This window comes from Lepidochelys olivacea, assembly GCF_965140295.1.
Source record: "Lepidochelys olivacea isolate rLepOli2 genome assembly, chromosome: 2".
In the NCBI taxonomy this organism is placed as follows: Eukaryota; Metazoa; Chordata; order Testudines; family Cheloniidae; genus Lepidochelys; species Lepidochelys olivacea.
Genome location: NC_140412.1, coordinates 169,398,741 through 169,425,484, shown reverse-complemented (window position 1 = coordinate 169,425,484; position 26,744 = coordinate 169,398,741). Strand labels below are relative to the sequence as shown.

Genomic DNA, 26,744 nt, shown 5'->3' with positions numbered 1-26,744 from the left:
GCTATTATTTTATTTATTTAAATTTCTGTAACAGTTTTGGATTTTAGGATACACAATTTGGAAAGAATGATAGTGCAAAACATTTCAAGGCACTGTTTTGTACCTTGTAAAAATGGTATTGCTCTGAAAAAAGGGACTGATTTTTAAATGGTATGGGATTGCTGCACCAAATAATATGGAAATACTTGAAAGTAACCTACGTTGCCTTCGAGGTGACCAAACATAGAACATGCCTCTTAAATTCTATACTTCAAATGGTTTCAGCTTAAAATTCAAATTCATTAAAAAATTAACTGTTCCTATACCAGTGCAAGGAGTCTTGAGTTATGAACTTTCATGGAATTTTGTGCAGAATAATTGAATCACTGAAGTTTTGAGGAATTATTTTTGTACAAATTAAAATAATCCCAAAGCTGCTATCAATGCACTATTAAAACTGGAAAATCGAGCACACACATGATAAAAGTGGAGGCAACACTTAAATCCATTTCACATCCTCTGTATTTCAGTATGTACATTGTAACATCTAAAACTGAGTAAGATAGTAAAGTATGAATTTACCAAAACAATAAAGAACAGAAAATTCCATATGTTAATATAGCCAAATTAATGTTAAAAAGTTAAACTTTGAATTTCTTGAGTTTGATTTCACAACCAAACAACTAAAAAATACGTGCTTGTGGATTTTTCCCAACTTTAAATGTTTGTATCTTAAAAGTTATTGCACCAGTTTTTCCTCAAGTTTTGAATTGCTTTTTTCTTCAGTGAATAATAATCAAAATTTAAAGTTTCTGGCATCAATAATTCAAGTTGTGATTAAAAATTTAATTTGAAAATGTGGAAAGCGTCCCCCCCCGTCCCCTGCTTGCATAACACAGAATATTAAAAGGATTCTGCTCTAACATCATAATAGAAGTAAAATACAATAGCCTAAATAACAACTCCTCCAGTTTTATGTCATTGTAACTCTGTTGACTTCAGTTTGTTGGGGTAATCTGGCTGTTGACTGAAATGAAGTTACACTCGTGTCAAACTGGAATAAATCAGTTATGAATGAGGTCCACAATATCTAATCAATATCACAAAGTGGCTAGACAATTTTGGGTAATACTTTTATTAATAGTACTTCACCAATTTCTTTCCCCACCCCCTAGCCACCATTTTCTTCTCTTTATTATCCCAAAACCTCTACATTTTCTGTACTAATTTATAAAATACTGAGTATCGGGTTTTTCCATTGTTGAGATGCCTGTTATGGCATCTTCCAAAAGGCCTGATCGGGCAACCAGAATGTCCCTTTGGATGACCAGAGTCCACAGCCAAACATTAATCATATTATAGCTTACTGGTAATCTTTCTATTTTGTAGTAATACTCCATATTTTCCTAAACTAGTCTTACAGTAATGATAATTTGCATCATCCCAATCAGCAATATTTCTGTTGCAGGATATTCCCCAAAGATGATATTGGAACTCCACTAAACTTGGATCAGTCTGTTAATCTAAAGGAAGAAGTTGATGGGTTGAAAGAAAATATGTATGACCTAATCAAGGATGGAACCATATCTGAAAATGGGACATTTCATTTTGAGAGTGCAAAAGGACTTAAGTTTATGAGGGATTTGTTTAATGTTCTGTTTAAAGATTTTTCTGTAAAAAATGGCAGCAGAAGTAACTATGAACTGTTTACTTTTGTGAATCAGGTGTTATTTAATACAAGTAATCCTGGTGACTTTGCCCAGCTGATTAGAGATCTTTCTAGAACTCTTCAATTTATGCGGCAAACTTCTGCAGAAATGGGAAACCTCATGAATTTTTTTAACAACCATTTCAAGGATTTCCTAGTTAGCTATCCTACTTTTCGAGAAATGGTGCTTGCTAATTTAACAGAACTGTTGGCCTCTGTGGATAAGGTGTTTCCTTTGAAAAATAGGCAGATAATAGAAACTACAGAGACATTACTTGATCTCATCTTGTGGAGCGGTGGAGCTAACTATACTCGCAACCCCTTTCCAGAGCTTGCTGTTGATTTGGGCTCATTGTTGTGGGAAAGCAATGAATTTGTAAAGCTAGCAAAAATAGTAGAAGTCATTGTTAAGTTTTTGACATTGTCCAAGAAAGCTTCAGAAAAGGTAGCTAGCTGTTTGGAACTATCTATCAACTCAAATGCTACGGAAAACTTAGACTACATTGAGATGGTCTATTCAGACCTCCAAAGAGCTGTTCATGATGCAATAGAAGAGTTAACTGAAACTGAGACTGCAGAGATTCTGCTTTCAAGCCACCATCAAGTGGCAGATTTGGGGAAAGCATTTCTTGATTTGACGTACTTGTCTATTCGAGATAAGCTTTTCAGATCATATGGCTCTGGAACTGCAAACATATCAACCAGATTGGTCGCAAATCTGAGCAAACTCAGTGGTTTAAATGATATTGCAGGTGAAATTGCTGAGTTTTTAGCAAATGGGCAGAATTATTCTGCAGAATTGGAAAGACTTGTTGCAATTGTTACCAGAGCAAGCATAAACTCATCTGATGATACTGCCAGTCTAATAGAAGATCTTCTTGATTTTTTTGTACCAATTAATGATATTATTAGTAAAATACATTTAACTTCTAGACTAAATTTTACTCATGATCCAATAAATGAAGAAAAATGGGAGAGAATTCAGGAGATGATTACTTATTTGGGCAAAGGAAACATTACAGCAATAAAAGCTTCTATCAGAGCTGTAGCTGATCTCTTTCTGGGAGCTTTCTGGAAAAATCACTTAGGTGAACGTGACTTAAATCTGCTGCTGACTTATGCAGACAACCAAGATGACTTTCTTAAAGTTTTAGAAGTCACTATGGAATCATTCAAGTTAGTGAAGAATGTTTCTGGAGGAAGCTTCAACCTGTGGTCACTTTTTGCCAGCCTTATGAACCAAAATATAACTTACCAGCAGAAGGAACCGTACATCTGGGAAACAATTATTGAGGACTCATTAAATAGAACTAATCCTTGGATAGAGTTGCTGCATTTAAGTGCTGATCAGCAAGTGAATTCCCCAAGAGCCTTACTCCAAACAGTTATGGCATTCTTTGCTAATGGAACTTCTGATGTAGCTGACATGGCCCAGTTGGAAAACAGGATACTAAGGATGATGCATGACTTTGACTTGATTTTCAAACCTTTATCATCATATGAAAAGTATGCCAGACAGTTGGTTAACTTGGCTGAGTATTGGCGACAAGGTCCACTAAAAGAACAAAGGTAAATATTGGAAGGTTGGCTTATTTTTAAAATCATTGTCCAGGTCTGATTTTTGTTCAGAGGTGCTGAACAGTGCTGGCAGTCAAGTCAAAGCGAGGTGCTCAGCATCTCTGAAAATCAGACTGATTTATATTGAGATTGAATTGTTTTAGAAATGAGAAGAAGGAAAGGGGCCAGGGGAAACAATCTATAGCCAACACAAGAAAAGTAGTTAGCATTTAAAGACTTAACATTCCTACTAACATCTGAAGATAGTGTGCCACCACCCCTTGGCCTCATTCTGATCTGGTTCACATTGTTGTAAATCAGGAGTGATGTGTAACTGCAATGAGAATCAGGCCCGCTGATCTTTGTAATAGTGTGTGCAGGCCTTATTGAAGCTATTCTCTGATTCTGTCATCATAAAAGTGATGGTATCCTATTATTTTTCCTTAGAGTCTCTGAGATGTGCCAGGGTTTCCAGAAGCATTTAAGCCCTGCTAATGCCCAACTGCTACAGAAGGTGCAGATTATGGCTTTGAGTGTATTTACAATCCTTTCAGGTTGGTTGCTGTAATAATAACTATTGGCAGGATGGGTCTATTATTCATGTTGTTGCTGTGTTGCTAAGACTGTGCTCAGGGCATTCATGTGTAATAGCGATAAATTCACTTGGATGGTCTCAAGCCTCAGAATGAAGTTGAGAGGCATCTGAAAACAATTTGACTCAGAAGGCCTAGTATAACAAAATGCCACACAAATGGATGCCTTAAGTTAGATTCCTAAATCCATATTTAGGCTCCCTGGATTGGGGTGGGGGTGGATTTTCAGAAGTGGTCAGTGTTAGCCTAACTCTGCTCCAACCACCTAATGGAGTAAAACTCACAATGAGATCAGAGTTAAGCCAACACTGAGTGGTTTTGAAAATTCCACCCATAAATAAGTTATGGTTTTCAGATGTACTGAGCACCCAGAAGAGCCCACTGACCTCTGAAAATCAGGTCACTTATTTAGCTCTTACATAGGGGTTTAGGAATCTAACATTTAGACACCTGTCTGTCTGTCTTGATCTTTGTACTATTTGGTTACTTTAAGTCTTCTGAGTCAAGTGAAACCACACAGAACTCTACGTAAGATACACAAAAGGTAATCAGATGTGCTCATTTTCTGCAGAGTTGCCTAGCTCAACTAGTCACCTAAATTTGCCCTGCCAGTTTTGAATGAATCTGAATTTAAAAAGACTGCTCTGAAAAGTGACTAGATACAATTTGCCCCACCATTTCTCTCCTATGTGTATTCAGTGTAAGGTCAGCAGATTTAATGACAGGAATGAATTTTTATTAGTCTGTCTTTTTTCCTGTTAACTGGTGGACCAATCCAGCTCTGTGAGGCAGCTGGATTTTGTTCTGTTAACCGTAGGGCAGCTGTAGGGCCAAAGTCTCTCCTCACTGTCACATGTACAAACCTACTGAAGGCAGCGGAATGGAGCTGTTTGCTCTGGATATGATGGCGTACCATTTGTGTAAAGATTGCTCCTCCAGGGGATCGGGTAGGAATGATGGAAGATCCCTTTCATGACTGATCCCTAGGATTATCTCTGTATTGCAAAGCATCCAACATACTGGCCCTTCCCTCCACTTGCAATTGTGTTGTGGGAGTTACTGCTGCCCTGGGGATACAGTAACCTTAAGGTCTCACCATAGGGAAACAGGATGATGAGGGTCCCAGAGAGCTGCTCAGAGTGAAAAATATTGTTACTTATTTGTATGATCATAACACCTAGGAGCCCCAATCATGGATCAGAACCCCACTGTGCTAGGTGCTGTACAAACAGAGAACAAAAAGATGGTCTCTGCACCAAAGAACTTATAGTCTAAATGTGAGATAAGAGACACCAGGTGGATACAGACAGATGTGGGGAGTATAAATGAACAGTGAGACAGTATTGGTCAGCATGACGGGCAGTGGTCTTATCACACCTGTGAAACTTTCTCAAGTTTTTTGTAAGCATCACAGCAAAGGAGAGTTTTGAGGAGGGATTTGAAGGAGGATAATAAGGTAGCAAATAGCAGATGTTTACAGGGAACTTCTCCCAAGCACAAGGGGCATCATGGGAGGAAGCACAAAGATGCTTTCTTGAAAATATTATAGCTAGGCAGTGGAGGTTGGCATAATCAGAGGCAAAAATTGACAGCTTGATGGCAAAATAGAAATTATAGGGTGGGGATTGACGGTGTGTGGCTTTGAAAGTGAAGACAAGTATCTTATGTTAGATGAGACAGAGATGGAGAGGTCATTGGAGGGCGTAAGTAAACTTAAAACTCCTGACTGTCTCTGTGTCTTGCTTTCATGAAACTGTCACTAAGTCCTTGAGCTCTGGTTCTGCACCAGGCCTGATTGCCATTGGGAATTGCTCAGGATGGTATAGGACCACCATACAGTTGGTGTAAGGGTAACATACCCTTTTCTCCCATGTAGCCTGTGCAATGACTATCTCTAGAAATAATACTTAGCAGTTGTACCACACAATATTTTCCTGCCCTTACTTTTAAAACTTCTTTCCTCACTCCTAACCCTTCTCAATGCTGTTGGCACTTCTGACAGGGAATCATGTTTAGAGTGATCTTTTTCACTGATTCAGCCTGTGTGTTTTCTCTTACAGACAACCCGACTGTCATCAGCAACCTTCTCTGTGCTTTTACGAGCTGTAAGGATGACCTAACAAGGTGTTTCCTCCTTTCTGCCATTGAAGGAATCAATTTGGTTCATGAGCAGTATCAGGTTTGAACAATTTCTAATCCTGCCAACATCCTTTTGTCATGCTTTAAATTTCACACTGGAAAATTACTCCATAAGTATTTTCCTTCTTTGATTTTTCAGGCAGTAGAAAAAAAAAATCACCATGCTTGTGTATAATCAGGGTTTTTAAGGGATGTTGTTCTGCCACACTTGATAGTGATACCGAGAGGGAATCACATAATATATGCTGACAAGTGTTGAAAGCCATAAACAGAATAACTAGACTGCCATTGGGTACCAAACAGCAATTGGTATTGCAGGTGCTTTCACAGCACTAAAAATTTATAAGGACAAGGGAAAAAAATCCAAACAAAATACAAACCAATCCCCCAGCCAGAAGCATCTGGGCTAAAATAATACCCAGAGTACAATTAACTGTGCTGCCAAGAGAGATTGATCTCTGTATCTACAACAGTTCTGAAGTTTGGCAAAACTCGTAATCAGAAGACCAACAATGTAGCATCTAGAGCCCCATTCAGTGCTCAGTCTTGCTCCGCTGAAGTCAATGAGAGTTTTGCCATTGACTTCAGTGAGAGGAGAACCAAATCATCAGACACCACCAACATGTTAAATGTACCTTTTTTTACTATAAAGTTTTCCTTTCCTCAGTTTTGGCTCCCTGCTCTGATATTTTGCACTTGGTCTACTCAGAGCTCTTGTTGATGTACATGGAAGTTCTGAGTAGGTAAGGCGAGTAGACAGAGTTGGGAGCCATCTGATGAATCTCAGAGTAGAATTTTGCTTAGAGACCATGTATCTCTTGATTTTTTCCTCTCTCTTTCCCAGTCTCTATAACACCAGTCACCCACCTACACAAAGCACATGTACAAAAGGCCAAAAAGAAATGTCCTAGCTTGACAAAGAATAGTTAGATAAAAGGAAAAACAGCGATAACAGTACACAGGTCATGATGCAAGGGGGTGGGGGCACCTGGTTGCAGGTATTTAATTAATCATTATCTATCTACATTTTGATTTGTGTTTATTTTTAAACAAAGTTAACCAGAAACTACACAACATTTAGCAGTTTAGGCCTGTTATTTCAAGCAAATAAATACACAGCATGTAAATTTAACTATGGTTGCTATCTTTTGCAGGATATTGAAACAATGTTGTCAGCTTCCAATGAAGGGGAGTGTGGGAACCGTTTATATGTAAACAGGAAGCTGTCCAGTACCTTGGAGAGCTTCCAGAGAGCATTACAAAATACCACCTACAGCAGCTGTGAATGTCAACTCACCTTTGAGAACATCCAGAAACACATGCAAACGTAAAGCCTTTAGTTTTCACTGCCATGTTGTTCTGCTACGCATTACTTTTTTTAGTCACAGTGATATCGTTCCGTATGTATTCATAAAAAGTTTGCACAATTACAGTATAACCTCTGCTCACCTAATGTTTGGTTAACAATCTAAGATCCAGGTTCATTGGAGATTGGTGAGATCCCAACAGCAATATGTACTACTGATCCATGATGATCAAAATCCCTGTTTATCAAAACATGCTGGAAGTTTTCAAACAAACAAAAAAGTTACTGTGTAGTCATTAGTGGTATCAACAATACTGCAGCAATAGTTACTGACTTGACTCCTGACTGAAAATTCTTTTATTTTACCTCTACGCCAGACAGTTCAAATAAGCATCCACATTTTTGGGTTCTTCGCTAACTTCCATTTTTCAAGGCTTGATCCTATGATGTGCTGAGAGTCTTGTGCAATGTGCTAAATATTCAGGTCAATTCAAATTGAGCGTGCACAAAAACTCACAGGCATGCTTGGCACCTCACAGTATTGAGCTCTAAGTCGTCTTAGATTTTTATTCTGTCCGTTATACAGTGCTGCTGTGCAGCCACCCTAGAAAGTAGCAAATACTATTGTTAACTAAAAGGTAAATGAAACTCTACTGGAAACCTTGGAGATTCTTTAAACCAGTTGCCTGTAGAAGGGTAAAACTTTACTGTCCTCTCAGTTTCCATCCAGAAGACCATGTTTTCAAAATCTACCTGAAGGACTTAAGTCCATTAGTGCCATTAAGAAGAGTCTGTGGCCAGAAGCTGCTGTACCTCTAGACCATTGACTCATGTCACCTATTTTTTTAGGCCATGTACTGAAAGTCATGGAGATGAGAAACTGCTAGAACAGTGCTTTTTCATCTGGTTTATTTTCATACAACTTAATAATGGAGAATCTCATGAATCATCTCCTCTCATAACTCCCCCACGGGTAAGAAGTGTGATTATCCCTGCCCAGGCAGTGTGTGTTCATAGTAGGAAGGCTTGTTGCCCCTCTCTCCATCTCTAACAGCTCACATGTATAAGCATCAGGACTAATCTGGTCCTTAGGATTAACCTTTTGCTTCATTAATGTTACTTCAGTAGTCCATGATAAGACCTGTACTTAGTAAGCTTAACCTATGGTAAAATGAACTACTTGGAAGTGGCTGCTTGTAAAACTAGTGTTGTCATTTCAGGTTGGCTGGAAACCTAGAGGCACCTTTGTCAGGAAATCCAGTGGTAGCTTTTGTCAGTAACTTCAGTCCGCCAAATGGTGAGCACATGGTTTCTTTACAGGAGCTAACATAAACTACAGTGCTGTTTTGGAGATCACTGAGGTACATTTGTTCACGAGGCAAGAGAGAGAACATAACTAAGTAAAAAGAATGCTGCTTAGGGAAAGTACCAAGGTGACATTGTATTGGTGTCTTATGAATAATTTGGGATCTGTTCCTCCTCACTATCTCCCTGGCCCACCTGTTGCCACTGGCCCCAGGTCAGTATAGTTTCTGTGGAAACTAGGCTGCCAAGGGCTGCTCCAGTCACATGCTCTTGGAATCATTCTGAAAGGGGAGATCCAAACTGCAGAGAGAGGAGACAGATTAACTGATTGAAAACTGCCTTTGGTAATTTAAGGTGCCTTCTTCCCAAACCAGTTGTGGGGAATGGTGTATGCTCCAATGGAGTAACCATCCTGCCACCCTTCTCTGCCTGTGGATCTCGAATCCCTCCAATCCCTTAGGATTGGTAGGAAAGAGAATAGCATGCCTTGGAAACAGCACTCAGCCCTTTCCTGCCCCCATAGCATAGATCTGCGAGGAAATGGAGGGCTGCCTGCTGACCCCCAATTAAAGCAGTGTGGTGGGAAATCGGCAATCCATGTTTTCCTGCATTGCAGATGTGAAAATCAAAGACTGTGTGCATAATGTTCCTGAGCTGGCTCGGGACCTTCGTTCTTTAGTCAACATTTCTGAGGAGACTATCAACACCCTCTTGGAAGCCAATTTCTCACAGTCCAAGGTACAAGGCGAGAAATGGGATGCTGGATTAACATATTGACCTATAAAAATGCTTTCCAGCTTCTTTTAGCTGGTGTAGAAATGAACAAGATTTGTTAGGTATGTGGGCCTCCTATGTTTTCATTTGCCACTTTTTTATATGGAAGATTGTTTTTGTTTGGGAAATTCAAAATAAAGCATTAAGAGCCCAATGAGAAAACCCTCTGATACTAGCAGCTAACCCCCTGAGGCATTGTATAGTCTTCTGGAAACTTCAAGGTTTCACCTTCCTGAATAGTTAATTTCCTATTCTCTCCTATAATGGGCAAAAAGTTTCAGCTTTCAGTTGATGGGGTGGAGGCAGGACAGGGACAAATTCTCTGGAAATAGGCACAGCTCCATTGGGTTCAGTGGAGTTTCACCCATTTTTATCTACAAAAGGTCGTCCTTTTACCACCAGGACATTCTGGAAAGCCCATAATCTCCATGGGGAAATTGTACTGCACCCCACATAGCTCTCAGATTTGTAATGAGGAGAGCGGATCACTGTCTTGTGCTCCTGTGATGTGCTACTCCCCCAAGAGCCTTGATGTCATTGTCTCTGTTTCCGATGACTGTGACCAATTCCATCTCTGAAGCTTGGAGTAGTATTAACTCTCCTTTGTCCAGTATGAATCATAAATGGGGAAGCTAACTACAGGTGTTCTTTCCTCTGTGTGTGCGCGCGTGTGTGTGTGTGTTGGAAATGAATTGGTATTTTGGTACTTGACTGAAACTGATCAGATCAATCAAGCAGCCACTGGATGTCACTGATGCTCTACAATCAGAGGAAGCTTAAGGTTTTGTCCGTAGAAAGATTGACTACTAGATTTCAGAGTAACAGCCGTGTTAGTCTGTATTCGCAAAAAGAAAAGGAGTACTTGTGGCACCTTAGAGACTAAGCAATTTATTTGAGCATGAGCTTTCGTGAGCTACAGCTCACTTCATCGGATGCATCCGATGAAGTGAGCTGTAGCTCACGAAAGCTCATGCTCAAATTGGTTAGTCTCTAAGGTGCCACAAGTACTCCTTTTCTTTTGACTACTAGAATGGCAGTTCTCAGTTTGAATTCTTTCACACAACAAGCTTAACTTTACTTATAGGTGGCTTCTGTTCCTTTGTCAATGTTAATAATTGCTATTATTGCTATTTCATTACTTTGTTAGCAGTAAATGTAGACAAGATACCTGGAAGGGATTCAGTAAAAGAGGAATTTGGCAGTAAACTTTTATATCCCTATTCTCTTGAAATAATAATGCTATGGAGCTGAATTTTCAAATGTGGTCTCTTATGTCTGCAAATATTGTGGGCACACCCTGATATGCAAGCAAATGCCACATTTGCATGTTCATACAAACATTTGCTTGTGTTAAAAAAAAAAAAGTACGTAGACACACCCAATGTGTATGGGACATAATACATTTTTACTTTTGCACAGCATGGAAGTATATATTTCAGATGCAATGTATGCATCTCCTGTTATGTAAATGGTATGTTGTGGACATAGCTATGAAAGCATTTTTTTCATTTGCAGTTGTGGGGGGCAGTTTGACCACGTTTTATGAATACGAACCTTGCTACACTTATTCATGCTTTTGTCTCGCCTCAAGACTAGACTACAGTGATGTGCTTTATGGTACTTTATTTTAAACGGCCATTCAGAAACTGAATCTAACCTAGACTGGCTGCTCACTTAATGAGTGGCCTTTTATGTGAACAGTGCATAAAACTATTGCCCAGAAAACTGCGCTACTTTTGAATTTCCAGAAAGAGTTCATAGGGTTGGTTTTAACCTGTTAGATAAAGCCTGAAGCGGCTTGGGATAGAGCTGGTTAGGAACCAGAATTTCTGTTCCACGGAAGATTTTTGAAGAAAAAAATCCTGTGAAACAAAAATTCCTAAAAAGTTGGATTTGGAACAATCAACATGGTTTCTTTTGATAGTGTAGAAACATTTATTTTACATGTATAGTATATTAAAATAGTAAATATAATAATTATAGATATTATCTATTTAAGAGTAAATATCTTTAGCAGTAACATTTTAATATAATATAAACTAAATTGAAAAGAATAGTCAAAATGAACCCTTTTGACTTTTTCCTTTTGAAACTTTTGTTGAAATGACGTTTCCCACAATATATTATAATTTCAATAAACTGCATTTTTCATCAATGACTTTTCATCCAGCTATACTTTGGGATCCGATTATTGAGGAACCATCTGCCTCCAAGTGTCCCTGTGTGACACTACCATTGATACAATTAACAGAGATGCTCCAGGGACAATTCCCTCCTCGTGAACATGGAGTTTCAAGCTCTGTGTTCAGCAAAGACCTCCTGACCCTGGAACTCCTGTTCCTTCTCTGTCTCTCAGATCCTTGGATTTGTTGTTCCTCTGAACTCACTACAAGAGCTGTCTTTTCTCCTGGGCATTAGAGGAGGAAGGTGTCTGAGGGGTTTGGGATGTATCTGGGCTGGCAGGATTTGTCATTGATCTCCTATATTTGTGGAGGGATGAGTCATCTTCTGTACTACTGGATGGTACTATTCACTACTAAATTAAAGAAATGCAGCTGTTTTTATTGTTTTCTTGTCCTATCCTCACATTGCCGTATTTGTCTGTTCATATGATGTGTATTTTCTAAATTTTTGTGTAAGCTCTCTCGGTCTTTGGGTGTACCTACACTGCATTGTAAACCCGGGTCTGTGGGTTCTGGGCTCATGTACTCGTTGTTTTGAAGCCCAAGTTTAAGTGTCCACACTGCATTGTAAACCTGGGTTTACAATTGCTGGACCTTGGTCTCTCAGCCATCTTAACTTACCCTTACTGCACTATGCAGACTGTATGATGCAGGTCTGCTGCTTGAGCTGCATCTGCACTGCAAAATGACAGGACTTGGACCCAAGTCACAGAGGCATTTGGACTCTGAACCCCTTGCCCCAAACAGGATCCTAGGACCTGGGACCGAAGTGCTTGCTGACCCAAGTCAGACAGATTTGTGTGTGAGTGGAAGGGGGACTTGGGCTCAAGCCTGAGTCAAAACCCCAACTTAGTGTGCTGTGTAGACATACATTAGATAAACATAATGGTCAGACCAATGTCCCATCTAGCCCAGTATCCTGTCTTCCAACAGTGGCCAGAGAGAGTGAACAGAAAGAGTAATTATGGAGTGATCCAGTTCCAGCTTCTGGCAGCTGGAGGTTTTGGGATGTATGGAGTATGGGGTTGCATCCCGGACCATCTTGGCTAGTAGCCATTGATGGACCAATCATGAACTTATCCAAGTCTCTTTCAAATCCAGTTATACTTTTGGCCTTCACCACATCCCATTGCAACAAGTTCCACAGGTTGTGTGTGCGCTGAGTTTCTTTTAAACTTGCTGTCTATTAATTTAATCAGATGACCCCTAGTTCTTGTAATATGTGAAGGGGTAAATAACACTTTCCTATTCACTTTCTCAATACCATTTATTATTTTATAGAGATCTATCATTTCCCCCCTTACTCATCTCTTTTCTCAGTTGAACAGTCCCAATCTTTCTAATCTTTCTTCATATGGAATCTGTTAAATATCCCTAACTATTTTCATTGTCTTTCTCCACACCTTTTTGAATTCTAATATCTCTTTTTTTTTTTTTTGAGATGGGGCAACTAGAACTGTATGCAAGTATTTGAGGTGTGGGCATACCATGGTAGCATTATGGTATTTTCTGTTTTATTATCTATCCCTTTCCTAAGATTCTGTTCGCTTTCTTGATGGCCAGTGCCCACTGAGTGGATGTTTTCAGAGAACTCCCCAAAATGAGTCCAAGATCTTTCTTGTGTGGTACCAGCTAATTTAGACCCCATCGTTGTGCATGTAGAATTGGAATTATTTTTTCCAATGTGCATTATTTTGCACTTATTAACATTGAATTTTATGTGCCATTTTATCTCCCAGTCACCCAGATTAGTAAAATCCCTATGTAACTCTTCACAATCATCTTTGGACTTAATGATCCTGAGTAATTTTGTGTTGATATGTCAATCCTTGTTGTGGTTTTTAGGTGCTATCACAAAAGAAGTATATTTTTATGAAATGTATATGACATTTTTTCTATGAATTTTCAGTGTTAAGTATGCCTGCCCAGATCAAGGGATGGTGCCTGTTAACTGAATGATGAACATCTTTATAAATGAAAATAAATAGTAATGAGAAATGTATTTTTTGTTTAGATGCCCATATAGTATAAAGTTCAAGCATGTCATCTTAACAAATATGTAACTCTGTCTTCCAGTTCAATTGGTAGCTGTTATAAATACAGTTATTTATGTTATGAGACACACATTTACAGTGTATTCTAAAAAAAAAAAATCTTGATACATTTCAGGCAGGATACATTTTAATCCATGTACTCTTACAAAAGTTACTCTACAGTGCCCTTGCAGTAGCTTTAGCTGGAAGATGTGACGAAGAAATTCTTAGTCTCTTGCTGACGCTCCCTGAAAATGGCAACATTTCTCTGGCAGTGAAGGAACTTTGTTCTCTCCCAGCGCTGGAATTGTATACCATGATTGCAGTGATTGCCCAGAACTTAAACTTGCGTTATATCATTTACAAGGTAAGAGGAGCAAGTGCTTACTTCCTGAACTTTTTGGCGCTAGATGGATAGGTAACCCAATTACTGATCATAGTTCTGCCCCATATATTTTGTTGTCCTAGATGTTTATCCCAGTAGAACCCAAACACTGTCCTCATTGAAGTTCCTGCACTCTCGCTTTGCATTGTGGAACCAGTAGATCTGCAGCAGGATGTACTCCTGTATGTTGAGGGCCTGCTCCAGCTTTCGCTGAAGTCAATGGGAGTTCAGTCAGACGCTGAGGATGGATCCTGCCCTGCTGTTTGTGGGGGGTGGGGAAGGAAGATTTAGGGAGCCCCTATGTTCTTTCCCCTCATTTCCCAAACCAATGCAACAGAGGGTGGCAGGACTGAGGCCTCAGGGTGGGTTTTCTCACTAGTTTCATGGGCAACTCTGCTTCTGTGACTCCTTATGAAGGGTATGATTTTAAGCACAGAAATGGAAATCAGGGAACCCCAAGTTCTAATCCTGGCCGTGATGCATAACAGTTTAAGAATGGAGGTAAGGAACAGCTTATTCTATTGATACTATGGAGTTGGTATGCAAGTTTAGCTGCTTGGAGGTTAGCCAAGATACCAGATCAAATACCCGCAACTACTGCAAAAAGTTGTATGGGACTGTTAGATACCCAAGGGATCCAGAACTTGGTCTTGTATCTCACCCAAAAGACAGCTCTATAATTAACACTGCACCATCTAACAAAGTGTTTGGGCAACAGATTGCCGCTGATTTGTGGCTCCGGCTTTCTTGTTTAGCACTAACAAATAGAAGTTCCCAAACTGTGTTCTGATGGTTCTTGGAAAGCTGACTGGTCATACTGTTCTCAATCCTGTTGGTAATTGGATGAAGCTAAGAATGCATAAATCCTTTGCTAGTATTAGTCTTCCATGTGAGCAATTGCTGTAGCTGCCACAGGAGTGTTCTTTGATTATGTTCTGTCTCCTGAATTGCCAATAAAATTGTCAGCTAAATGCTATAACAGAAACTTTGGAGATCCTTTAGGAGGCCATAAAAACACAGCTCAGTTTTGAGGTCTTTGGCTGAGTTTGTAGTGCTGGAAGTTAGAATTAGTAATCTTTTGACTTGTAAATTGAACAGATCTCATGTAGCATCATTTGAGAGAGAATAAATATGTAACCCCTGATACTACTTTTACCAAGGCACTTATCTAAGACCACAGGGCAATGCAAGTATTTTATTGGCTTTACTAGTCTTTGGAGCTTTATATTTTCCAAAGCCTCTGTTTTAGAAGTAAAAATGTTCACTGTGTTATGGAACTTGTAACAGTAACTATGTGCATGGGCTGAATAAAATCATTCCAGGATTACACAAATACAGAGCCACCCCCTTCAATGCATAACAGCACTGGGACAACTTTTTGTGCTGTACAAATACTGTGCCTAAAAAGATAAGTGAACAGATCAAAATTCTTTTTCACACCAGACTCTGTGATTGAGGACAATAGGACCTAGAATCATCTGGGAGCAGTAAGATTGTACCATGGTCCAAATTTTCAGAAGCATCTAAGTCACTTAAGAGTCTAAGTTTTATGGGAACATAGGTTCCAAAGTTCCAAGGGACTTAGGCTCCTAAGGATATGTCTACACAGCCCACAGCAGTGATCCCCATGCTACTGCACCAAAAGTAGCTGAGTAGACATGGCTCAGGCTAGAACTTGGGGTCTGAAGTCAAGGGAAGGTGGTGGGCTTCAGGATCTGAGCTGCAACTTAAAAGTGCTGTCTGCACAGCTATTTTTAGCACAGCAGTATGAGCCTGACTCTGCTGACCCAAGCTTGGAGGCTCACTGCTGAGGTTTGTGTAGATGTATCCAAAATGACTTGGGTGCTTTTGAAAATTTTTACTCCATATGCTTTTGATGTTACAATAGTTCATCTCTTCAAGATAAGAATATCATGGGCTGTGGTCTAATATCTGCAACAGAGGGTTCTCATGTGTAAGGATCACATTAGTCCAAAGACAGACTGCTGGGTGAAAATGTTTACTTGCACTTATAGAAGAAACTGAGCTGGATACTTTTTTGTTGCTTTTGAGAGCTATGCCACAACCTAGAGGCAGCTCACTGTGGCACTCAGCCTCTTAATGTTCATGTTAACAGAATTTTAAACTTCTAAATAATTTGAGTGGCTACTATAGGACCAGCTCATGTGATTTTAATGGTATTAAACTATGCCTACATGGGTGCTAAGAGGAAATGGGGTTCACCTGAATTAATATAACTCAATTGAAAAATGCAAATTTTTGCCCAAGTAGACAGGCCTTTTGGGGATTACTGACAAAGTTAAGAAATTTAAGGCTTGTATGTGGTTGGAAAATCATGGTGCTGCCATTGTACACAGCTTTCTGCATTATGAAGGGGGACCAAGCATTTGGTGCTGAAACTGAGTTGCCTCTGTGAATACCTTTGGGAGTGGTTAACCAGAAACAAATCTGGATATATAGTTTGAGATGAGACAGTTATGAACAAAATTATCCTGTATTGGGTGGGATATGTGGTGGCTAGTGTGTGTGCATTCTACTCCTTTGTGGTAGCTGATCTCCAGAATGAGAAAGGGCAAACCTATTTCTGGTAGTTGAAAGGTATTTACTTGAGCTCAAAATGAGAGAAAATTATTTTTTTTTTGAAGCTAGAGATCCTGGATTCTTGTTTCTGATGCCACACATGTAGAGTTAAACTGATGACTATGACAACAGATTTGTAATAAACAGACCAAGCTCCTGAAAATGCCAGACTAAAGTGTTCCTAGAATGTATACATAACTAAGGTGAGGAGAGGAGCTTTTAGTTGCTTCTTGAAAAATAGGTCAACTGGAACAAAACAGTGACTCTTCTAATGGCTCTTTCACTGAGCCTTGTTGATTTTAATAAATTCCTAGTACAGGGCTGCATCGTTCACTTGACTGTTTCCATCAACTGCTCCTCATTTGTTTATGGGAGTTTTTTCTGACTTAATTGGCTAATTGTTTTCATTGAATAAAGCATGTTCCAGAATGTTTGCTATTTAAAGAACATATGCAAAAGAGGATGAAATCCAAAAAACTGATAAACTTACACTGTACATTTCCATAATTCCAGAAAATGCACTAGTAAAGTATGGGTGGAGGAAAGAAATAGAGTATGTAAAACAGTGGAAAAACACGACTATTTTTTATTGTCTCCCTTGAACAGCTAATCTTATTAAAACAATTTTGCATTAATGTAACATCAGAGTGACCTATAAAAACATCCCCCCTGACCCCCCCCCCACACTAACATCTTCACTGGCAAAAGCAGAAGACAAATTGCATTTAGATCCAAGCAGGAAATGAAATATATAAAACTGAGTGTTCTAGCTATGAGACAATAATTATGATGAAAATGAAGGGAGGACAGGGAAAAACCTGCAGACTAAGAAATAGCAATTCAACGTGACTTTAAAACCTACTGAATTGGCAGCTCAGCTAAGTGAATAGATAGTGATTTTTCTTTTAAATATTAAACTTCTGTAATAAATTCACTGTGAAATCTTGGCCACATTGAGGTCAATGAGAGTTCTGCCATTGGTGTCAAAGGGGGCCAGAGTTTCCCCTATGGAATCAGCCTGAAGTAGGAAAGGAGAGACAGAGCTGTGAATCTAGACAGCAGAAACATGCTCTGTATATTTCAATTTTAAACTTAAGGGGTTCTAACCGTAGAACACTTTTTGTAATTGTTGTATCTCTCTCTCACCAACAGAATTTGGTCCAATAAAAAGCCATTACTCTGGCCCACCTTATCTCACTATATTCAGACAAAGTTCAGGGACCTTAGAAAATTGTGAGGAGACTGTGGTCTCTTTCGTCATCAGTACCCATTCCTGTCACAGCCAGCGTGAGGGCACTGAGAGAGCATTTGGGGGGAAAAGTGTTTGCTGGAGTTTTAAGCAGTGCAAGGGAGGCTGAGGAATTTATAAACTCCATATTGTCTAAATAGGGTGGATTTTATATTAATTGATCCTCATGTTTTTCTCTTCTTCAAGATCATGATACCTTCTGAGGTGAACAAGTTACTGAATGCAATGTTGGAAGTGGTCACTAGCATCATCTCCCTTTCAAATAAAGGCCAACATGTCCTTGAAAATCTTCCCATGTTCCTCCAAGCATTCAAAAGCATTGATCTGCTTGACATCTCGGCATTTCAACAGGTGTGTGTGTGATATTTCATCCATTAGCTGTGTTTATAGTGCAAGCATAATCGCCTTTGTTAGAGGACTTCATTAAGGTCAGGTACTAAATAATGAGGAGGAATGCTGGGCAAAATCATAATGTATCCCATAAACTGCTTGGTGGTGTTGCATAATGGGTGAGTTGAGCCTGTTGTACTCAGGTCTTGGTACATTTCATGGTCTCTTTCATCGCCAGTACCCATTCCTGCCAGAGCCCAGGGTTTTCCTGGTGATCTCCCATCCAAATACTGCCCGCTCTTCTTGTTATCTAATTGAGATCACAGCCTAAACCGATACGGCAACAGGCTGTTTATTAACAATGACATCTATTCTGTTTGTCATGGAGATAATGGGGCACACAGTACTAACATTTTTTTTTTTTTAATTAAAAAGCCATTCCTTTGACCCTGGTCTTGCAATGTTTCTTCATCTGCTACTTTTGTTATAGTGAAAATTGTTCACCTATTGTAAATCACATAACTCATTTCTCCAAATGTACTGTATGGGCAGTTGATAGATCCATAGTGTTGAGTGCTTGATTTTAGCCAGTGACTGGTAATTGTCTCCTTGGTAGGAAGGAGGGTTTTGTGGTTAAGGCACTGAACTCAGGACTGCTGGTTTCAGTTCTTAGCTGTGCCATGTGTTTTCTTTGTGACCTTGACTACGACACTTGAATCCCTCTCTGCCTCAATTTCCTGTCTGTAAGGAGAGGATGATGATACATTCCAAACAGAGTGAGGAAGTAAGCTCTTTGTGGCAAGGACTCTGACCACATGTATGTACAATGGCTAGTACAATGTTGGAGCTATTATAAAATAAATCATGGGTCATAATAAAGGACTCCCCTGTCTAAGGACCAGATTCTGCTACCCTTTTTCCCATTGAGTAATACCTTATTGCAACAGGTTGTCTTATCGTTTTCAGTGGCACTATTTTCTGGTGTAAGGTGTTACTGAGAGTAAAGATGATCGAACCTGACCCTAAAATTGCAAACCTTTAAAATGCCTCATCGGTAGGTAATGCATGCCTGCTTGTTACTACAGTATAATATTCAACGCTTCCTTAAATCCCACTTAGAGGGCAATATTCTTAGCAGATGTAAATCAGCATGGCTCCATTTACTTCAGTAGTGGTATGAAGTACCATAAGTACCTTTTCCCATAAGGCTCTAATTTGTATGACAAAGTTAAAAAGTCAAAACGTTACTCAGACAGGCCTGCCTGTTTGTCCTTTAAAGCTTTTCTTTTATTCAGAGCTTGTCTGGCTGTTCTATAGGTTTGGTTCTTCTAATGCTCCACTTTCCAATGCGGCATTTGTCTATATATCTAACCTGATAACCTTCTACTCTCTGGGCTAGCTCTTCGGCTGGTATAAGTCATTGTAGCTCTATTGAAGTAAAGGGAGTTACACTGATTTACGTCAGCTGAGGATCTGGTCCTATCATTTTTTCACATCAGCTCATCTGATTTACAGCAGGTTCAGGGTCTTCTCAACTGTGAATAAAATAATATGTATTGGGCCTACCTCCCCAAAGTTGATGATTTGATAGTTAATCTTTGATAAAACTCTGCAGAGAGAAGACTGCAACAGCAGAGGGGGCCACCTAGTCAGTTTTGCTCTCTCATTTGCTGCTGCTTATGTCATCCTGGACTGCAACCCGTCTCACCCTGAAGTTTTGTCTTTTCATATCTTCCAATTTCCTGATTACTTGTTCTAGCGCAATCTTTATATTTTGCAGGGCTTTTTTTTTTTTTTTTAAATGTTTCCCCTGGGAAATTTATGTCTGTGTCTGCCATCGAGCCTCCCCTCTAAACACCGAGGCAAAAAATAATCATTTAATTGTTTTAGCAATTCAGTGTCTACCTCTTTTGTCAATAAATTACCCATGTGATTTCTCAAAGGCCCTTCTGTCTACATTACTGACCTTTTGTTCCTTTATGTACCAGGAGAAAAGTTATTTATCTTAATCTTCCATTCATTCTCAGGCTTTGTAGGCTCTGCTACTTTATAGTATATGCCCTTTTACCCTTGATTATTTTGTTCACTTCTCAGCTCATCCACACTGGCCAAGTTTGTAGCCCTGGGTAATGGCAAATATAACCCTGGGGCATATCCTGAGACACTTTCCATCTCTCCTGTGTTGCCTTCCTGCTGGATTTTTACTCTAGTGATTGAAATACTGAGCTGCTTTCTGTTCTAAAGTGCACTGGGGGAATATTTTGTAATGGATAATTTATTTGAGAAAAATCACTTTTTTTTTTTTGGTTGGTGAACTGATCATGATTTTTTGCAAGTTTATTTGCAGATTAAAATCATTCACTGAATCATTTCTCTGTCACTCACAAACAGTTTGTTATGAGTATTCAGGATTTTAAATGCAAAGTATTTTGATTGGGTCCTCGGGTGATTAAATGGTTAGTATGTTTCTCTTCCCTGATTGGGTGTGCTTAGAAACATGATTCCAATGCAAAGAGTCATGATATTAATTTCTAATTCTTTGCCTTTGTACATTCTGCAATACATACAATTTTCTTTCAGTGAATGTTCGTGCCAGCAAATTCTTTTGAGGTCTATGAATGAAAGTGCTATATAAGAGGTAGTGAGTACTGAGTTCTTAACTAGTACTCATTATACTTCCTCTAGATCTGTGAACATGCTTCTTTCACTTTGTTGATTGATGTATTTAATTTAAAAAGTTTTTCGAAAGGTACAGCCTCCAAGCTGACCATAACCGATTACATTCTTAAAGTGAAGTTCTGCTTTGAAGATTGACTTTCTAAAAAATCATGTTTCACACTGGTTGTGTCCCAGTGATTTCAATATTAAACATGTTCAGTTTATCAGATTAAGTATTTTCCCCCCAACCTCTAGTCTTGTAAACTCAACCTGAGATCTGAAAATCTAGCTAGGTTCTTTCTGACATGGGTATCTTCAATAATGATACATTTCAGGCAGGCCAAATGCTTGTTTTAGTCACACCTTTGCAGCCCAACTGTCATCCAGTTATGTCCTCAGTTACAATTATGCAACCATGTAGCCTTCAGTGGGATTGCACAATTGTGAGCACATAATTTGAAAACTGCAATTGCACAGTTCGGCTGTTATTGGAACTTGGTTAACAACACAGTTGAAGGTGCATAAGCTATAAGCATAAGCAGTCAGATCAGTCTCCCAGAACAGCATCTGTTCTATAGGACTGACGACAATAAAAATCTATCTTTCTTCAGTAAAGAGGGATGATTTAATTGAAAAATGATTGTGTAAAATGGTATGTTCTTTATTAAATCTGGTCCTGGTGTATGTATATTTTGAAAGTACAACTGCACTTTAATATTTTGAACAAAGTACAACTGTTTCTTTGTAGCAGGCCCGTTTTCACGGAAGACATTCCCATCATGTAAAAAGATTCTTATTTTTATTGTTGCTATTTTTATAATGTGTGAGAGAAGAGTAATGCGCTCAATCCCACTTCTGTTTTTGTTGAGGGAAGCAGAGTGTATGGAAAATGACAAGGTAATCCAGGGGTCTGCAATCTGATGGTCCTGATATTTCCATTCTTTTTCTGTCCAGTCAAGCCATGAAAATATGACATTTTCGAAAGGTTAAAGTAGTACATTATACTAACGTCTTTCACAGAGTATTCTGGCCATTAAACTGGCGCTATCTTTCCCTGACACAGAGGGTCATGAGAACAGAAGAGAGCACAACATGCATCCATTCTTGTAGACAATCTGAAAACTGTCATTTTGTTGACCTCCTTGGATGCAGTAATGGGGAAGAACATCTGAACTACTACTGCAGCTATGAAAGTTATGACAGGATAGTTCAGGGCAATTGTGTTGTAATTGGGATTCCATTCCTTAGTAATTGTTGTTCTAGTTCTTACAGGGTGGGAAATCTAGAAGTTCCATTGTTGGATCCCTTCAGTCTTTAATAAGGGCAGTCTGTAAAGAAGAATCCTCTTTCTTCAGCAACACCAACATGTTCATTGACATGCCCAGGATCACTGAGCTCTTGGAAGATGATATGGCAAAATACAGCATTCCCGAAGACTCAAGTAAGGGAAACATCAATCACAAGTTGCATATATACGTACTCTCATTCAGAGTTTGCTATGCATTCTAAACCTTTTCCTCTTAAATGGAATGTTGATATATTAACTGGCATTTCAGCTAGCTGACGTTGCAATCCTGAACACAAGGAATGATTTGATGAAAGGTTTTATTACACAGAAATGATTATGGAGACAAGTGACAAGCAATTCAAGTTATTTTGTATTCTTGCATTTAACAACAATAAATGACTCCCCTGTCTCAGGCAGGTCATATATATTGGAAGTTTATTGAATGTTCAAAATTACATACATTATTAGATACAAGGTTGCAAATCTATAGTTATATACTTTTATTTTGTGAACTTGGTGTTGTGGTATTTTATGATAAAATCCTTAAGCTTCTGAATACAACCAGAGAAGAATAACTTTTGTCTTTTCTTGTAGTTGAATTGTTGGCTACCATTAGAGTTAATATTCCAAGTTATCTGCACCCTGCTTTTATTCTTCTATCATGTGTATGAGACTGCTTTCTAGACCTATCACACACCCCTACACCAATATTTGACTCATCAAAATTAATTTCTGTGATCTTCCAGGAAAGGAATTGTAACTCAGAGAGGCATGATTCCATTGTTGCTCCCCAGGGAGGGGTGGTGGTGATGGGAAAAATATCTGCTTCTGGCTCTGCGACTAGAAGATTGCAACATCTTGTCTGGACTCAGCTGTTCAAGCTGGCACACTGAACATGGAGTCAGAGCTCTTCCCAAGCCCTGCCACTCACACAGGCAGGGAGTACCAGTCACATAGTCTCTGCTTGTCCTTCCACTACTAATAGTGGAGTTGCAGAGAGGCTGCACAGGGGATTGTGTAGGGGTCCTTACCCCTCCTGCCCACTTTCCCCCTCCTTATAAATCTCAGTGGCCCTGGCTTCCAGTCCTGTGTGCTCACTACTGAACTTGCCTTATAGTCTTATAGTCCAACAACTGGACAACACTTCCATAAAAGTTCTCCTCTAAAGGTTAGCTACAGTCCTCCATATGCTCATCATACCATCACTCTGTTCTGGCCACCTTTGAGCACTTGTTAATTTTTCTCCAGTTACAGATCTTGTTTAGAGGGGACTAATTTCTTAAAGGGAGATTGTGGAGGAATGATCTGGACAAAGGACTGGGGTCTAGAAACTCCTTGGTTACAATCCTGCTCTGACACTCACTCCTTGGTTTTGGGCAGGTCACTTCACATTGCTAATTCAGTCTGCCTTTGTAAAATGCAAATAATAACATTTGTCTCCCTAGCAGAGGTGGTGTAACTAGAGCTGGGTGAAATTTTTGTTAAAATTTTTTGGCAGGTACTGAAACTATTTGTGAATTCAGGTCAAATACAGCAAATAGTTTCTGCTGAAAAACCTTACATTTCTTGGGAATTGTTGAAATGATTTGTTTTGACATTTAGTTTCAAATCAATTTTTTTGTTTGTTTGGGGAGAAAAAACAAAAGCTTAGTTTTGGTTAGAATGGTTTTTAGAATTTTTTTGGTTCGCCACCAAAATTAAAAAAATCAATTACTCGCTCTGCTCTACTAAAGACATTACTTAATGTTTCTACAGTACAGTACACTGAAGATGAAAATTACTACAAAATATTACTAAATATTTCTAAATCTACTAGTCACCAAAATACCCAATGTAAACTAAGCATAGAAATTTAGACCTGATCCTGCGAAAAGGAGCCCCTTGACTTCAGTGGGGAGTCTGTCCACATGTTCCTTCTTGCAGGATGAGGGCCATGGCTCACAATGAGGTTATTAAGAATATACATCCATCTTAACATGCTTGACTACCAAATTTTACTTGGGTTAGGGGAATGGATTTTTTCAGCTAGGCAGATGAAATATAGATAGGTTTAAAAAATGAATTAAACATCCTACAGTTCAGTTCCACATTTGCATCTATCTGCAGCTTTCTGAAATAGGCTGTGCTACCTTTCTTGATGAAGAAGTCAGTAGACATTTCACTGTCACCCAAAAGCTGCCTTGTCAAATAGAAAAGACAGTTTTCATTGAATGGCCTAAGAAAGTTCCACAAGTAAGAAGGTGTATAGCTGCTGATTAGAACTATGCTCGCCTTCTCTTGAGTATGAAAACAATGATCAGACTATTATAAATCCCTCATTGGTCTATAATTGGTGGTGCTAGTCTCTTTTATTCTTTAAAGAACTTTTGATCTGTATGAGAATTTATAGCAGTGAATCTTCCCTCAGCATTTATTTTATGTTTGTTTTGCCTGTGTACTTTGACTCCAAAACTGTAATATACCAATACAGCTTTTAGGATAGGTGCAGTGTATGCAGTGTTTTTACTAAGACCTGGTCTACACTACACAATTCGGTTGACATAAGGCAGCTTACAACGACCTAATTATGTCAGTGTACACAATACAGCCTTCCTCCCGCCGAAGTAAGTGCTCTTCTACATCAGCATGCTAACTCCACTTCCACGAGAGGTGTAGTGCTTATGTCAGTGTAGTTAGGGTGCCTGTGTTACTTATATTGGCTGTCTTGTCAATTTCACAGCTTCATGCATTCCTGGGAAGGACGCGCACCACCGGCGGAAGGAGGGTAGTGTGTAATTACTGCAGTGGCTGTAAGTCAACGTAACATAGGTTGACTTAGGGCTGTAGTGTAGACATGCCCTAAGATTCTGATCTCTTTGGGGGATGATTGTTCTCAGCTTATCTGGGAGTTGTGGATCCCCAGCTCCTCACAGGTTCAAGCACTTGGTGAATGAACTACATCTCTCCAAAGAGCTGAAGTGATGGTTCAGTGAGAATTGAGGGTTTTCAGCACCTTACAGAGGCCAAGCCCTAAGTTAATGTGTATAGGCATTATGTTGCTGAATAAATCATCATATCTCTTAAATATGATCTCTCTCTCTCTCTGTTTCTCTCTCTTTTACCACAGCTCCATTTTGCTTGCAGCTTTATCAGGAAATTTTACAGTTACCTAATGGGGCTTTGGTGTGGACCTTTCTGAAGCCCCTGTTACATGGGAAGATACTGTACACCCCCAACAGCAAAACGTTTAACATGGTGATAGAAAAGGTGAGTATCTAAGGAAATGAATAAATCAAATGTCTGTACTCAATATGGATGGTAGAAACAATGGGAAGTGTTTCCTTTAAGAAAACTGGCAGGGTTATTTCCCCAATATGTTCATCCTGCTCCCACTGCACATAAAAAATAACAGTAGTATCTGACAGGTTTCAGAGTAACAGCCGTGTTAGTCTGTATTCGCAAAAAGAAAAGGAGTACTTGTGGCACCTTAGAGACTAACCAATTTATTTGAGCATGAGCTTTCGTGAGCTACAGCTCACTTCATCGGATGCATACTGTGGAAACTGAAGAAGACATTATATACACAGAGACCATGAAACAATACCTCCTCCCACCCCACTCTCCTGCTGGTAATAGCTTATCTAAAGCGATCACTCTCCTTACAATGTGTATGATAATCAAGGTGGGCCATTTTCAGCACAAATCCAGGGTTTAACAAGAACATCGGGGGGAGGGGGTAGGAAAAGACAAGGGGAAATAGGTTACCTTGCATAATGACTTAGCCACTCCCAGTCTCTATTCATGCCTAAGTTAATTGTACCCAATTTGCAAATGAATTCCAATTCAACAGTCTCTCGCTGGAGTCTGGATTTGAAGTTTTTTTGTTGTAATATCGCAACTTTCATGTCTGTAATCGTGTGACCAGAGAGATTGAAGTGTTCTCCAACTGGTTTATGAATGTTACAATTCTTGACAGATGCTGTAGTTTCTTTTGGTAACTCTTGAGCATTAGCTCAAGAAACTCCCTGAAAAAGCACAAGATCAAATTCGCACAGACACCCCTGGAACCCCGACCTGGGATATTCTGTCTACTACCCAAGATCCATAAGCTTGGAAATCCTGGATGCCCCATCATCTCAGGCATTGGCACCCTGACAGCAGGATTGTCTGGCTATGTAGACTCCCTCCTCAGGCCCTACGCTACCAGCACTCCTAGCTACCTTCGAGACACCACTGATTTCCTGAGGAAACTATAATCCATCGGTGATCTTCTTGATAACACCATCCTGGCCACTATAGATGTAGAAGCCCTCTACACCAACTTTCCACACAAAGATGGACTACAAGCCGTCAAGAACACTATCCCCGATAATGTCACAGCTAACCTGGTGGCTGAACTTTGTGACTTTGTCCTTACCCATAACTATTTTTACATTTGGGGACAATGTATACCTTCAGATCAGCGGCACTGCTATGGGTACCCGCATGGCCCCACAGTATGCCAACATTTTTATGGCTGACTTAGAACAACGCTTCCTCAGCTCTCGTCCCCTAACGCCTCTACTCTACTTGCGCTATATTGATGACATCTTCATCATCTGGACCCATGGAAAAGAAGCTCTTGAGGAATTCCACCATGATTTCAACAATTTCCATCCCACCATCAACCTCAGCCTGGTCCAGTCCACACAAGAGATC

The 26,744-nt window shown here is 39.5% G+C and overlaps 1 protein-coding gene across 1 annotated transcript in view; it reads left to right on the top strand.

Moving 5' to 3' along the window:
• Window positions 1-26,744, top strand: part of ABCA13 (ATP binding cassette subfamily A member 13) — a gene marked incomplete at its 5' end in the record, with an annotated part of 301,195 nt that overhangs the window by 63,464 nt on the left and 210,987 nt on the right. Inside the window, 9 exons of the mRNA XM_084621105.1 lie at window positions 1,448-3,256; window positions 3,692-3,798; window positions 5,898-6,016; window positions 7,131-7,303; window positions 8,132-8,255; window positions 13,714-13,944; window positions 17,978-18,142; window positions 22,043-22,220; window positions 25,174-25,313. Of these exons, the coding sequence (XP_084477231.1) occupies window positions 1,448-3,256; window positions 3,692-3,798; window positions 5,898-6,016; window positions 7,131-7,303; window positions 8,132-8,255; window positions 13,714-13,944; window positions 17,978-18,142; window positions 22,043-22,220; window positions 25,174-25,313 (3,046 nt within the window). The remainder of the gene's footprint in view (window positions 1-1,447; window positions 3,257-3,691; window positions 3,799-5,897; window positions 6,017-7,130; window positions 7,304-8,131; window positions 8,256-13,713; window positions 13,945-17,977; window positions 18,143-22,042; window positions 22,221-25,173; window positions 25,314-26,744) is intronic.